Source organism: Onychostoma macrolepis, chromosome 18, assembly GCF_012432095.1.
Source record: "Onychostoma macrolepis isolate SWU-2019 chromosome 18, ASM1243209v1, whole genome shotgun sequence".
Classification (NCBI taxonomy): Eukaryota; Metazoa; Chordata; class Actinopteri; order Cypriniformes; family Cyprinidae; genus Onychostoma; species Onychostoma macrolepis.
Window position 1 is genome coordinate 27,001,790 of NC_081172.1, and position 14,476 is coordinate 27,016,265.

Sequence of the window (14,476 nt, forward strand, 5' to 3'; positions counted from 1 at the left end):
TGCATGCAATTATGGCAGTATTTTTAAATAAGTGTTATGGTGGACAGAGGATTAACAGGCTGTGTAACACTGAAGGGCCAAATACAGAAAATACCATACAGTAGTTGTACAACTGGTGCTTCTAAAGGAAAGATCATGGATTTGTTAAAATACAAAAGGGTGATTATTGGTCATGTATAACCGCACAAGTAGCCAAACGTACACACACACAAACACACACACACACACACACACATGTACGTCTGGTTTGCTATCCTTGTGGGGACTCTCCATAGGTGTAATGCTTTTTCTGTACAGACCGTATGTGCACCCTACACCAACCCTACACCTAAACCTACACCTTATAGGAAACTACAGGCATTTTTAGATTTTCAAATAACTTCATTCTGTGTGATTTATTAGCTTGTTTACCCGTGGAGACCTCAATTTAGGTCCCCACCGTGACACGAGTCCCCATGAGTCTGTGTGTATTCAGGTTTAAGTCCCCACCTGAATAAAAAAACAGGTACACACACACACACGTTTGTTTTAGTGGTTTACGGGGGACTCTCCATAGGCATAATGGTTTCTATACTGTACAAACTGTATGTGCTATTGCCCTACACCAACCCTACACCTAACCCTACCCCTTACAGGAAACTGTCTGCATTTTTAGATTAAAAAAATACACCATTTAGTATGTTTTTTAAGCCTTTTGTTTTACGGGGACATAGGCAGTGTCCTCATAAACCACCTTCAAATTGTAATACCTCTGTCAATGAATAGCACAGATGCAATGTGAAATCACCATTTGATCAATTAATTAAATGTAACGGCCTACAAATAAAAATAAACAAATAAAAATACATATTTGTAATCTTTAAGTTATTTTAATTAAGTTAACTGTAATCCTTTTTTTCCCCCCATAGTTGCAACGCTATTTGCTGTCGCTCAGTGCTGCTTTGAGCTGATTGGTTAAGCTGACTGTCACTCAGGAATCTGGCCAATGACTAGCGAGTGCGCCGTTTTCCCGGTCAAATTTGAATATACACTTTCACAGCAGTGTCTCTGTCTGTCTGTCAGTTTGCCGCTGCTGCTCGGCTTCTGCAGTCTGCTTCGGTCGCTCCTCTAGTAATGGCTTTTATATGTATTATCTGACTGTTAAATTCGTATTTTGAGTGAGTTTGTGTTGTGGGATGACGACTGAGAACGAATAAACGCGAATATGGACACTTCTACCAGCAGCTAACAGACAAGCAAACTGCAAAAGGTAAGTACCTTTTATTAATGTATAGCCTACATCAAGTTTTATAGTTACATCACGATTGAAGTGAGATGCTAATCGCGATTACATATCATTTCTCAATGTCCTACCAGTTACTGTGTTTTGTTAGTATGAGCTAATACTGTTAGCTAGGGCTGGGCGACATATGACCATCTCACACAGAAAACCGCGCCTGGCTTGAATGGTCAAATACAGACAGTCATCTCAAAATTAACTTGACTTAAACACAGTCGCTAATGTCTGGAGTCAAGATAATCATTCAGGTGGAAACCCGGTGACCTGTGACCGCAGTATAATTTAGCCTAATGTTACCTGCAGTCGGTCATAATTTTAATCAAACAACAAAATACTAAAGAGAAAATGTATTTAACTGCTCTTTGTTCTATTGCATTAACGTTAGTCCTATTGTTTGTAATTTGCTACTTTGATCTTATACATGTGATATATAACATATATTGTTATTGTGAAGTAAAATTTCCTAGATTGTGAAATAATATGGTCATATCGCCCACCCATACTGTCAGCTAGTTTTAAGATCAAACCCATAAGAAAAAAGTGACAGCACTTTGAAATGAGTAACCTGAGAACACTGTCATGTAAACTCATCTGACAGAGAGGACCTGAACGCATGATCCTTGGACTCCTTGGAGAAGAATACTGTATGTAAACCAGGATCAGCTGTGAAGATTTTGTATGGAGCTGGTGAGTACATTTTTGCAAACCCATGTCTCTGTCAGTAAGCAGACAGTGTTTTATTAAACAAATTAATAATACTGTGTGTGTGTGTGTGTGTGTGCGCTTCCCCCTCATGATCCAGAAGTTTTGGAAATGAAAATCTTCTATACCACATGATCTTTAGAGGAAGTGAGTATTCATGTCTAACATTAATACATATTATATAAATCTATTTTTAAATGAATTTTTACAGTATTTTTCTTCCATGTTTTTAATTTGTTTTAATACCAGACAAAACATGTGTCTTCTGACATAATATTTTTTTCTTTCTCTTTCTCTTTCTCTCCCCAGCTAATCCAGCTGATTACTGGCAATTTGGAGGAGGACTGCTCTTTATCTGCTGTGTCGGTCACTTCTGGCCATGGACCTTTTGTTGTATGTTTTGGTTTTACTTATTACACTAATATAGCTAGATTTCAGAATTAAAATACATATGTTTGTCTACATATATTATCAGAGCTACAGTGGTGCCCAAAATTATGATGAGGTCATGAGTACATAACATAAGTTTTATATTAATCTACAATATTCTACTGACTCCCGTGGGCTCCATATACAGTGGCGTCCAAAATGATTAAAACACTAGTATTTTAAGCAGCTAAAAAATGGTTTTAAGTCAGTTATTTCTATCTTTTGCTGTACAGTGTCAGAAAGAAATATCAGTTTACATTTCCAAGCATTCATTTTGCCATTAATTGTAATAATCCAGTGAGATTTTTGTTTGCACAAGGAGTCTGACAACAGCCAGTGCTCCACAGAGATATGATCTCATCGTCTAAATCCAGAAGAACATGTGGCAGCGTCTCCAAGATGCTTCAAGAAACCTACCTGCAAAGCTAAAAGTTTTAGGCACTTGTGTAAAAATTCTGTAAAATGAGGATGTTGTCAAAAATAATGCCATAAATAAATTTTCTTTATCAATTAACTTCTATTAACTAAATTAAATCAGCATTTAGTGTGACCATCCTTTGCGTTTAAAGCAGCTTTTGCTCTAGGTGCGTTTTTCAGATAACTTTTCAGTTTCTTGAAGCATCTTGGAGACGTTGCCACAGTTCTTCTGGATTTAGTCTGTCTCAGTTTGTTCTGTTTCTTCATGTCATTCCAGACAGACTGATGATGATCAGATCAGATCAGATCTCTGTGTGGAGAACTGGCTGTTGTCAGACTCCTTGTGCAAACAAAAATCTCACTGGATTATTACAATTAATGGCAAAATGAATGTTTGGAAATGTAAACTGATATTTCCTACTGACACTATACAGCAAAAGATAGAAATAACTGACTTAAAACCATTTTTTAGCTGCTTAAAATACTAGTGTTTTAATAATTTTGGACGCCACTGTATATGGAGCCCACATGAGTCAGTAGAATATTGTGGATTAATATAAAACTTATGTTATGTACTCATGACCTCATCATGAGAGTAACCCTAACTAATAAGATAGAAATGCAATTTTTAGCTATGCAATTCCTCCTGGGGGCTCTGAAGAAATGTTTATGAAGAATTCATTGATAATGTTATTTTACATCTGAATAATAAAATTGCTTGACAATCTTGTACATATATCTGTTTAGTATTTTTGTTCAGTTTAAAAGGACTAGTTCAATTCCAGAATAAAGATTTGCTGATAATTTATTCACCCCCATGTCATCCAAGATGTTCATGTCTTTCTTTTTTCTGTCGAAAAGAAATTAAGGTTTTTGAGGAAAACATTCCAGTTGACTCCCACTGAAGTCCACTATATGGAGAAAAATTATTTAATTTCTCAAAAACTTTAATTTCTTTTTGACTGAGTAAAGAAATACATGAACATCTTAGATTACATGGGGGTGAGTAAATTATCAGGAAATATTTATTCTGGAAGTGAACTTGTCCTGTAAGTTTGAAATGTTATTGTGCTGTATTTCTTTAAAAAAATAAAAATGTAAAATTTTAATTTCATATGGCATCTGTACAGACTTTGTATTTTGTCTTCTAAATAAAACTGAATTTTCCATCTTGAGCATGCTTTGACACTTTATTGAAGGTTTTTGATTGTAATGATTGGTAAAATAACAGTGTTTCTCTGTAGAACATGTAGTGCTTTCATTGTAATAATACAGGAAAAATCTGTAAAATAAGGGTGTTACACTGTAAAAAAAGTCCTGTAAAAAAAACGGTCAAATGACTGGCAGCTACGGCTGCCAAACAAAAACCGTAAAATTAAAGTAAAATATCGTAATTGAAACAAGAAAAATCTCTAAGATAACAGTTTTTTTTTTTAGTAAAACCTTCAATGAAAATTTCTGTAAAATTGTTTTTGCACTTTATTTCAATTAAGGTATTTTATTGTAATTTTGGGTTTTTTGTTTGGCAGCCGTAGCTGCCAGTCATTTGACCGTTTTTTTACGATTTTTTTTTTTTTACAGTGTGTGTTGACTATAGTCAAATATACAGTTCCTGATAGATAAATTCAAGTCCCAAGTGTTGACGTATATTCTACTGAAACAGGAAGAGGGGTGTGACATCAAAGGGCTTGTTCCTGTTTTATAAATATCCAATAGTATGTACAATGAATGTGAGCAATAAACTCACTTAGCATTTAAAATGTTAATTTGTTTTTATTGCTAAACTACAGTCTGATTACCGTTGTTGCATTTATTTGGTTGAATGTGATTCTTCTGTTTATGCAAAGACATTTTCTACAGGGCCCCTAGGGGGACATTGAGATAGAGAAATATGAGATAGGAGGAAAAATTATTTTTCAATGCTTTTGAGTTGCAAACATTTGCATTCTCTCGTAGAAGTATTGTGTTCCAAGAAACCTTGCTAAAACATTCTCTCACAAAAGCATTGCGTTCCCCAGAGAAACTTTGTGTTCAGTTACAAAAAATGTGCATTCTGTCGCAAAAAAAAACATTGCACTCCCTTAAGAAACTTTGTGTTTGTTTGCAAAAGCATCAAAGCACTTTTTTTTTTTTTTGACAGGACTTGTGATAAAATCACTCATCTAAACAGAAACACAAACACATTAGAATGTTAATGTTGTCCCATTTGCCAAGGATGCAGAAACAGGCCCTTGGAGCCTCCTAAACTCTAAACTGCATTAAAAAGACTTTATCAAGGAACCCAATAAGGACTAATGGAGATGCTTTGAGAAAGTTGCTATTCACACAAAGAATGGCGCAACAGAACTTTAGCACCAGGCAGATGGGCTCATGTTATTTGGCGACTGAAATCGCTCCCTAAGACCCAGCAGACATTAGCCACACATGCTAAATTGTTCCCATGTATTTACATATGCAGTGTGGACTTTCCTGCTGATAATTCTCATTAGAAGAGTCTATTCAAATATAAATCTTTCATGACAAAGACAGATTGGATGTCACCCCATGTGGATTTTGAGGGGGATTTTTAAGCTAAACTTTATTTATTACATTCAAGACCAAATGTTGAACAGTTGGAATGGTGACCAAATACCTGAAGATAGGCTACTCAATGTTTGACTATTATAATGGCTGTGTATCAAAACTGAGTTAGCTAACTTGCCGTCTATTACCTACATGGACTCTTTTCTGCATATACTGTTAGATGTGAGTGCTTTTCATCAGCAATTTCATTAACAACCACTCACATGTGCCATACAAAGAACACTTTACGTCATATAGCTGCATCTAACATTAGAATTTGGCAAAATGTGAACTCTAAATAAATAAATAATATTGCTCAGAGTACAAAGATGTTTTGTGTGAAAATCTTCATAAAGTTAGACATAAAAAACAACCACAAATTATACAATCGTTGTAAATGTGTAGAGCTTTAAAAAAAAAAAATTAAATGAGTGTTTGTCCCTGAAATTTCTGACGTTTGATTTTCAAATTTGGTATCTTTACAAATTTGAGCGCAGTTTTTGATACTCTTCTTGGGATTTCTTCAGAAACCTTAAAGACATTTTGAGGCCATTTTATAAGAAAAAAATATCTTAGAAGCTATCTCCAACCCTTACGAAAATTAACCATGGTTTTATCACAAAAAACAAAACAAAACATGGTTACTATAATTAAACCATGGTAACCACAAATTAACCATGGTTTTAGTTTAACCATGATATTTGTAGTAGAACTGTGGTTATACAAATGGTAATCAATACGCGAAAAAAATAAAATAAAATAAATAAAAAAACACAACAAAAAACATGGTTACTACACTTTAACTAGAAAACCATGGTTATTTTTCGCAGGGGGAAATATGAAAATGTATCACAGTATTTCATGGTCTTTAGGAGAACACTTTTTTTATTTTTTTTTATTTATTTATTTATTTTACAGTTGTATCATGGAAGCAAAATGGTATTAGGTGCAGTACATTAAATTATCCTTTGAATATGGAGTTTGGACAATACCATAGCATTTCCATTACTGTACCACCACAGTACTTTTTTTTTTTTTTTGTAAGGGAAATCTTGGATAGAATTCCTGTATTATGCAGATATATATGAATTTTATGCATATATGAGATTCTTTGTTAAATTTTGCTCAGGTTAGGCTTAGTAAGCATGTTAGACAAGTTAATATACTTGCAAAGTTACTTATAGTCAGTAGAATGTCTGTTGGGGGACCATCAAAATACAGTGTTAGCAGATGTTAAGCAGGCACTCTACTGATAGTCTAATGACTCTTAGTTGACATGTAGTCGAAAAGTTATAATTAGTAGAATGTCTACCAATTAATGTCTACTAGAAGTAGACTATCGAAATAAAGTGTTAGCTGAAAAGATAGAAGGTATCATAACTTTGCTACCTACAATTTGAGACAGCAATTTCTTCAAAAGTATGCCTGTGTTGCCTCTAAGAAAGGTGCCCTCTAGGTTTTGAGACACATCCCATATGTCATATGTTTGAGCATGGTTACACTGCTAATGCAGTGAGGACGTCATTCAACATCTCGCTACCTCTCTAAAGCTCAGAGGCCTGCCCACCTGCTGGTCTGCCTGATGACTGGATAATTAGATTGCTTTGCATCAGTGCCTCCCTTCTCCTGTAGAACGCATCAGTATAATCCAAACCCCATGCTGACCGGGGATTGGAGTACAGCGGATGCCCCTTCCCAAACCTTTCATGGAAGGAGGTCACAAACAGAAAAGTTTCATCTAATAAACTCACCGGAGTCGTCTGGAAAACAAAAGAAAACTTGATTGCTATACCCTGATTAAATCTGCATATTCAAATTCTAAATTAATTCATGGCACAAACTCCTCACCATCTTCTGCCTGCAATTAGTTTATTGCTCAAATTTTCCAGTTTGATTTACAGAGACCTCATCAGAATAGATGTGTATCTGTAGAGATTATTTTGGAACTTGGTTGCAAATGTTATTGTTACCTATTTTAGCATAAATATGCACAAAATATATAAGTTAACAACCATACTGGTGTGGTATGTTAGCATATGGTAGCTATATATATATATATATATATATATATATATATATATATATAGCTATTTACTCATATCAAATTAAAATGGGTTGTTCCATGTTCACATTAACATTCTCTATAGTAACTCTGGTTTTATGTACCAGCTGAGCTTTTAATTATAAAATCACTGGACATAATAATTAATTACCAAAAATTAGCTAATGTTAACTGAGAAATATAATTAATTACATTAAAGGCACAATTTAAATTAGATTCCATGAAGTTATACAGCAGGAGTGAGGTCACCAAATAACACACATTGACATGTTTAGAAACTCGTACATTTCATTAAGACTCAATTAATGCACTCCACATGCTCCCCACACTTTATTAATGAAGGTTTCTTTTGAAACCAAAGGCTATTTAATGTAATCGCTGACAAAAAAAAAAAAAAAAAAAAAAAAAGAAACAAGAATGAGAGATTAATATTAAAAGCGTTTTTATTTTGTTCAGTTTAGATGTGTTGAATTGTCTTGTATTTGTTTGTCATACTACCTTTGTCGTCATCATCACATAGTCTGATTTACTTATGAGCTGTATGGAAGCTAAATGCTTCAAATAAACTGCATAGAATAGATAATTCAAACCCAAGTAAACTGCTTATCCAGCGTATCATGCAGTGCACACACCAATACCATAGTCTACATTTTGGTGTCAAAATGACACTAAAAATAATAGAACAATAATACTTTGTTTAAATGAGGACATTACCAAAAGCAGAATTAAGACAGCATGACAAAGACATCTAGGTGATTAGGCCCTAATTTACACTGATATTCATTGATATTCTTTCCTTCTGCATGCTGGAGTTAAGAAATTTCATTTGCACTTGTGTTCCGTTAAAAAAGAAGACTTTAGACCCGGCATACCAGGAATTAGGTGACACCAAATGGCATTGATTGAATCATGTGATGTATCGAGTATATATGGTACAAAGGACAATTACAGGTGCATCTGAATACATTAGAATGTCGTGGAAAAGTTAATTTATTTCAGTAATTCAACTCAAATTGTGAAACTCGTGTATTAAATAAATTCAATGCACACAGACTGAAGTAGTTTAAGTCTTTGGTTCTTTTAATTGTGATGATTTTGGCTCACATTTAACAAAAACCCACCAATTCACTATCTCAACAAATTAGAATACTTCATAAGTCCAGTCCAGTTCTTCTTCTCCTTAGCCCAGGTAAGAGGCCTCTGACGTTGGCTTAACAAGAGAAATACGACAACTGTAGCCAAATTCCTTGACACGTCTGTGTGTGGTGGCTCTTGATGCCTTGACCCCAGCCTCAGTCCATTCTTGTGAAGTTCACCCAAATTCTTCGAAAATCGTTTTTGCTTGACAATCCTCATAAGGCTGCGGTTCTCTCGGTTGGTTGTGCATCTTTTTCTTCCACACTTTTTCCTTCCACTCAACTTTCTGTTAACATGCTTGGATACAGCACTCTGTGAACAGCCAGCTTCTTTGGCAATGAATGTTTGTGGCTTACCCTCCTTGTGAAGGGTGTCAATGATTGTCTTCTGGACAACTGTCAGATCAGCAGTCTTCCCCATGATTGTGTAGCCTAGTGAACCAAACTGAGAGACCATTTTGAAGGCTCAGGAAACCTTTGCAGGTGTGACAGTTGATTAGCATGTCACCATATTCTAATTTGTTGAGATAGTGAATTGGTGGGTTTTTGTTAAATATGAGCCAAAATCATCACAATTAAAAGAACCAAAGACTTAAACTACTTCAGTCTGTGTGCACTGCATTTATTTAATACACGAGTTTCACAATTTGAGTTGAATTACTAAAATAAATGAACTTTTCCATGACATTCTAATTTATTGAGATGCACCTGTATGTTGTTGTAATGTAAACCGTGAGATCTTTATAACTACTTAAATAAAACGTATAAAAATGTATATCACCACCTGAAGGGCATATTTTAAAATTCTTCTAAAAGCTCTTTACTTGCTAAAAAAAAAAGTATCAAATATTAATCAGACGACAGAAGGCATGTAGTGGATTGTGTGCAACAGGTTTTTCAGCAATGTTTTGACCATGTGGATTATTTGAGAGGCCTTTGAAATTTGCATATCAAATATAATGCACAGTAGGCTTTATAAGGTTTTGTCTGTTCGTTTCACAAAAATTATTGTACAACTTCTTAAGACTTTGAATATATATAGGCCATGAGCTGTTGTATTATCATTTCTGCTGTGATTGAGCCTTTTTGAGTTTGGGAGTATAAATCATCAACTGTTTGGAAAAGAGCAGCATGGACATTCTGCAATACATCTCCATTTGTGTTCAGAAACACGAGGGTGAGTTCACGATGACAGAATTTTCATTTTTGGGTGAAATATTGGTTTAAAACCAGATGAGCACCCCAACATGCAAAAAAGCATGGAAACGTCTGAAACCTACCGACTGTTAAAAGCTCTCAGAGCGCATTAGTCCTATTCATATAACATCTGCTTCAGATGCCAAGCTCTGATGAGTGGCTGAAGAGCATGGCTTAGCTCTCACTTTCCTCTCACTCCCAGACTATCCATGCTTCACATGCCTGCTGGGAGAGTGTGTTCTAATTGCTGACACCACATCTCTGGGCTCTCGGAAGCATGCGGCCCTCTTTGCGGGGTAGATAATCCATTACCATAAATCAGATGCACTGACATAGACAGGTGTTGCATGAATAATTAAAGGTTGCCACATTAGCGTCCATGTAGAAGCACCCGGTGTTGTTCGGCAAGAGATAAAAACACTGCAAAATTCATGGTTCAAAACAGGCCCACTCACAAACACGGATAAATCACGTTTATGCATAGAAATATCCAAATTAGCAGCTAATGCATGCATAATTGACATTGTTCTGTCTTGCGATGACCCATTGGATTGTCTCCGCAGTGGCGCTTTTTGGGTTCTTTACAATTTATAGATGCTGTTTTGCACCTAAATTTCACCTTTGGGATCAATAAAGTCCGTTATGCCAGCAGTATGGGTATCAGGACATGTCCCGCAGGCTTCATTCGACTTTTTTCTCTAATTAAAAGAAAGTGGAACATCACAAGGGCGAGTAAATTATGACAGAATTATTCCTTCAAGTAGATCTTAGAAAAATGCATTTCAACTGACAACCCCAGGAGATGGAGATGTTTTTAAGCTTCCAGAAGAAACAGGCAGGGCCTGAAGACAATCCACACTGATGCGGCAACCGCAGGGAGTCCCAGCCGCAACCTTGTTGAACCCTGCAAAGCGCGCCAGGAATCCAATGAGGTGTATTGCAGGGGGCACATGAGAGAGACCACTCAAAGGAATTATTATCATGCACCAAGTGCTCTGCATCGCTGAGGATACGTGAATAATCAGGAAACAAATCAATAGTTTTAGAATGAAGCAGGATAAAGTAATCTGAGAGCATAATAAAACAGCAGCTCAACCAATTTTCCGATAGACAACGGTTTAAGCTTTCAATTCTCCTGTTTATGTTCTTGTGCAAATGATGTGTTCACTGCTCTGACTTCACTAAATTTGTTCATTTGAAACAATCTGCAATGGCAGCCACAAGCAATACTTGAGTTATGCAGGGTTTTCTATTAAGCTGACATGTTTGTGTAAAAACTAAACTTTGAGTAGTACTGAAGTGACCCTATGCTACTTGCAGTTTATCTCAAATATAGATATTAATATAACAATGTATGCCTGCACTTGCTGACAATATAATATAAAAGGCCATTTAAGTGTACTTAAAAACTGTTTCTTAAGAGACTTAAGAACAATTTTAAAGAGTGCACTTTGTAATACTGTCTAATTAAAAGTTTGTACTTTAAAGTACATTTCAAATCATTGTTTTAATAATCTTTTGTTGTGCTTTAAAGTAGTACACTTACAGTATTTTAATGTGCTGACTAATATATTAAAGCACATGTAAAGTACTTTATAATATGAACTGTAATGCTATTTGGTAGAATATTTAAAGTTAATATTTTTAAATTCGACAGTACACTTTAACCACATTTTAGAACAATATGTACTGTAGTAATTATGAAATTACATTAAAAATGTACTTAAGTCCTAAATAAGTAGGAAAAAAATCACCTTTTACAAATGACATTCAATATAAATTAAAACTGTAATAGACTTTCACTGAATTGTAAATAACACACAATAAAGTGTCCGAAAAAATTACATTCAGTTTGCAATTAAATATTATTTTAAAGTGTACTTCATTTTCACAAGGAATATTTTTAATCTAAAGCAATTCCAATGTCTACTGTGCAAAATGAAGAACAACGTCTAAATATCATGTCACTGGTGGTGTTACCTAAAACTTTCACTCATTCACAGAATTTTAAAACATTGATGGATAATTCAAACTGCTCCTGTCATTTTGGCATCTAGTCCATTGTGTTTCCCTGCTGTAGAAACATTCTTACAGTAAAGGATGCTAATAGGGCTGAGAAGTGAAGAAAAAATTAAGTTTTAAAGTATATCCGTGAAAATAAACTGGAAGACAGTGAGGGAGGATTTGGGGGTGAGATTCTAAGAGCAGTCCAGTGGAATAATTCATGGGATATCGATCATTAACTCGGGTGACCAGATCGAAAGAGAGTGGCGTCTTGTCTCTTCTTAGCATTTAAAGAGCAGAATAAAAATAAAGTGCCAAGTACCCACAACACAGCGCTTGATGACTAAAAGAGCTCCTGCCACATGAGTTCTAGTGATATCAATGTCACATTAAAAACACCAAGTGTTATAATATTTTACTGATAGATAAAAACAGATCGGAAAATCCATGAATAATAAATATTGCTGTGGTCAGAATCCATTCCTGACTCCCGAATGTTGTTTCAGTGATCACAATGCATTTATGATACATTTACATTTGACTTTAAAGGAATAGTTCACCCAAAAATGAAAATTTGTTGAAAATTCACCCTCAGGCCATCCAAGATGTAGAAGAGTTTGTTCCTTCATTGGAACAGATTTGGAGAAATTTAGCATTACATCACTTGCCGTCACAATGAGAGTTCAAACAGTTGATAAAAATATCACAACAATCCACATGACTCCAGCCCATCAATAAAGTCTTGTATAGTGAAAAGTTGCCTGCTTTTAAGAAACATATCCATCAATATGTTTTTAACTTCAAACCATTGTCCATAAGCCAGGATATTGTGAAATAATCCATTTTGTCTGACTCAGGAGAGAAATATACATAGATCAAGCACTGTTTATTAGCAAAATCAGCCTAAAACAGCTCTAAACAAGTATGTTGGTGGATTTTGATGTGAGAGTGGGGATGGACTTTTGCACTAGAAGAAGCATTGTTATGGATCATGGACTGGTATTTTGTCCAGAAGCAATGGTTTGAAGTTAAAACATCTTAATGATGAATTTGTTTCTTGCAGCGTTTCACTTCACAAGACTTTACAGGAGAGTGTGGATTGCTTGTGGATTTTTGTAATGCTTGTATCAGCTGTTTGGACTCCATTTCTGGCGGTTCTGATGAACAAACAAACTAATCTACATCTTGGATGGCTTGGCTTAAATTTTAAGCATATTTTCATTTATGGGTGAACTATTGCTGATTGTGATCCACTCACTACAAATGCATGTTAATAGCAAGTGTAAAGAAGGCCTTCAGGTCACTTATCTAGACACTTGCACTGTCTAGACAGAATCATTATTGAGAAAATAATTATCTTAAAACTCAATTCTATGTCCAACAAACTTTGTTGAGACAGTGACTTTCAAAATCAAATTACGAGACCTTCCACCGCTCCTCTTCTCCAAGAACACACACACCGGAGGCCTTTTAAAAATATACATCACATTTATTTCAACTGTTACAGATCAGCCTTGGTCTTTGTCTACAGAAATGTTTGGGCACGACAAGTGGAGTCCAAACCCTTTATCTCTGGTTTGTCCATCAGTCCCCCTGTTGCCCAGCAACCTTGCTAGTTCTCAATACCCACCGAACATAATAAAAATGAAAACTGAAGTTCAAAAACTCAAGACGCAGCCGACCGAAACACACCACTGTTCCACATTTTTTTGTTTCTCTAAAGGTAACACAATGTACAAAAAGCAAGTCTGGAAATAGTAAGATTTTCGGCACTATAAAAATGTTTTTTTTTTTTTTTTTGTCTCCACACTCTCCTCTTGTGAATAAGAAAACAATGCACTTATTTCTACTGAGCTTACTCTGTGTTTGCTTGTCGGGCAGCCAAAGGGTCAAATGGATTCAGTAATGTAACAAGGGAAGCCACAGCGGCACAGAGCAGCGGGCGGCCTCAGCGGTTTGGAGAGCTGTTCCAGAAGGCAGTCCCTAAAAAAACGTCTCTTACAGCTTTGTGGAGATTTTAAACAACTGTCTCCATACTTTGCACAGCACAATACTACAATGATATCCCAAACAGAAATCTGGAAACAAATATGGCCAGAAAAAAACAATGGAGTTGTTCGGATTTGGAGGCATCTCTTGATGCTTGGAAAAGAAGCGCTTTCCTTTGGCTGGCCCTTAGGTCCTGCTGATGGTACAGGCCAAAGCAGGCAGTCTGTGTGGAGGAGGGACAGCCCATCCCCTTCATACAGGGGTGGCTGGGAGTGGTCTTTAGAAGGAAGGCAGGGGGAAGGTTTAAAGGAACAGTACATGACCCAGTAGCCTCACAAGGGAAAAGAAGGCACCATTAATGACAGGAAAAGAGCAGTCCATGCCAAGCCTGGAGGCAGATTATGGACAGAGAGCTGTCCACTCTTCGCACGCACTCCTGGAAATGAAACAAAAAAAAGAGAGAAATGAGATAAAGGGACCGAAAAGGAATATTGAAATATGCATTGTAACATCAGTTCACATGTGGCTGAAGAAAACTTTTTTTTTTAATTTACAGTTGAGACCTAATAAACCTATTTTTGTAAAATGCTTTGTTTCTAAACAAAGCCACTAAATGCAATTCATTACACAATTCAGTAAAAACTAAGCTAGTTTGCTGGTCCTATAGCTAGGTTGGTCATCAGCATTTGAAAATACACT

The 14,476-nt window shown here is 35.7% G+C and overlaps 1 protein-coding gene and 1 long non-coding RNA gene across 6 annotated transcripts in view; one reads left to right on the forward strand and one right to left on the reverse strand.

Annotated features, from left to right (window-relative positions):
* Positions 1-1,052: 1,052 nt before the first annotated feature.
* On the forward strand, positions 1,053-2,515 carry LOC131524852 (uncharacterized). 2 transcript variants are annotated; one of them, XR_009267090.1, is made up of 4 exons: positions 1,053-1,249; positions 1,878-1,966; positions 2,082-2,128; positions 2,291-2,515. It is a non-coding gene; the product is annotated as an uncharacterized LOC131524852 (long non-coding RNA). The 2 variants fall into 2 exon arrangements; XR_009267089.1 differs by having other exon boundaries at positions 2,085-2,128.
* Positions 2,516-12,220: 9,705 nt separating this feature from the next.
* cntn5 (contactin 5) overlaps positions 12,221-14,476 on the reverse strand; it is a 382,381-nt gene continuing 380,125 nt past the window's right edge. For all 4 annotated transcript variants that reach the window (XM_058751508.1, XM_058751507.1, XM_058751506.1 and 1 more), the window contains one exon: positions 12,221-14,213. In XM_058751508.1, the coding sequence (XP_058607491.1) occupies positions 14,110-14,213 (104 nt within the window). In that variant the 3' untranslated portion in view covers positions 12,221-14,109. The remainder of the gene's footprint in view (positions 14,214-14,476) is intronic.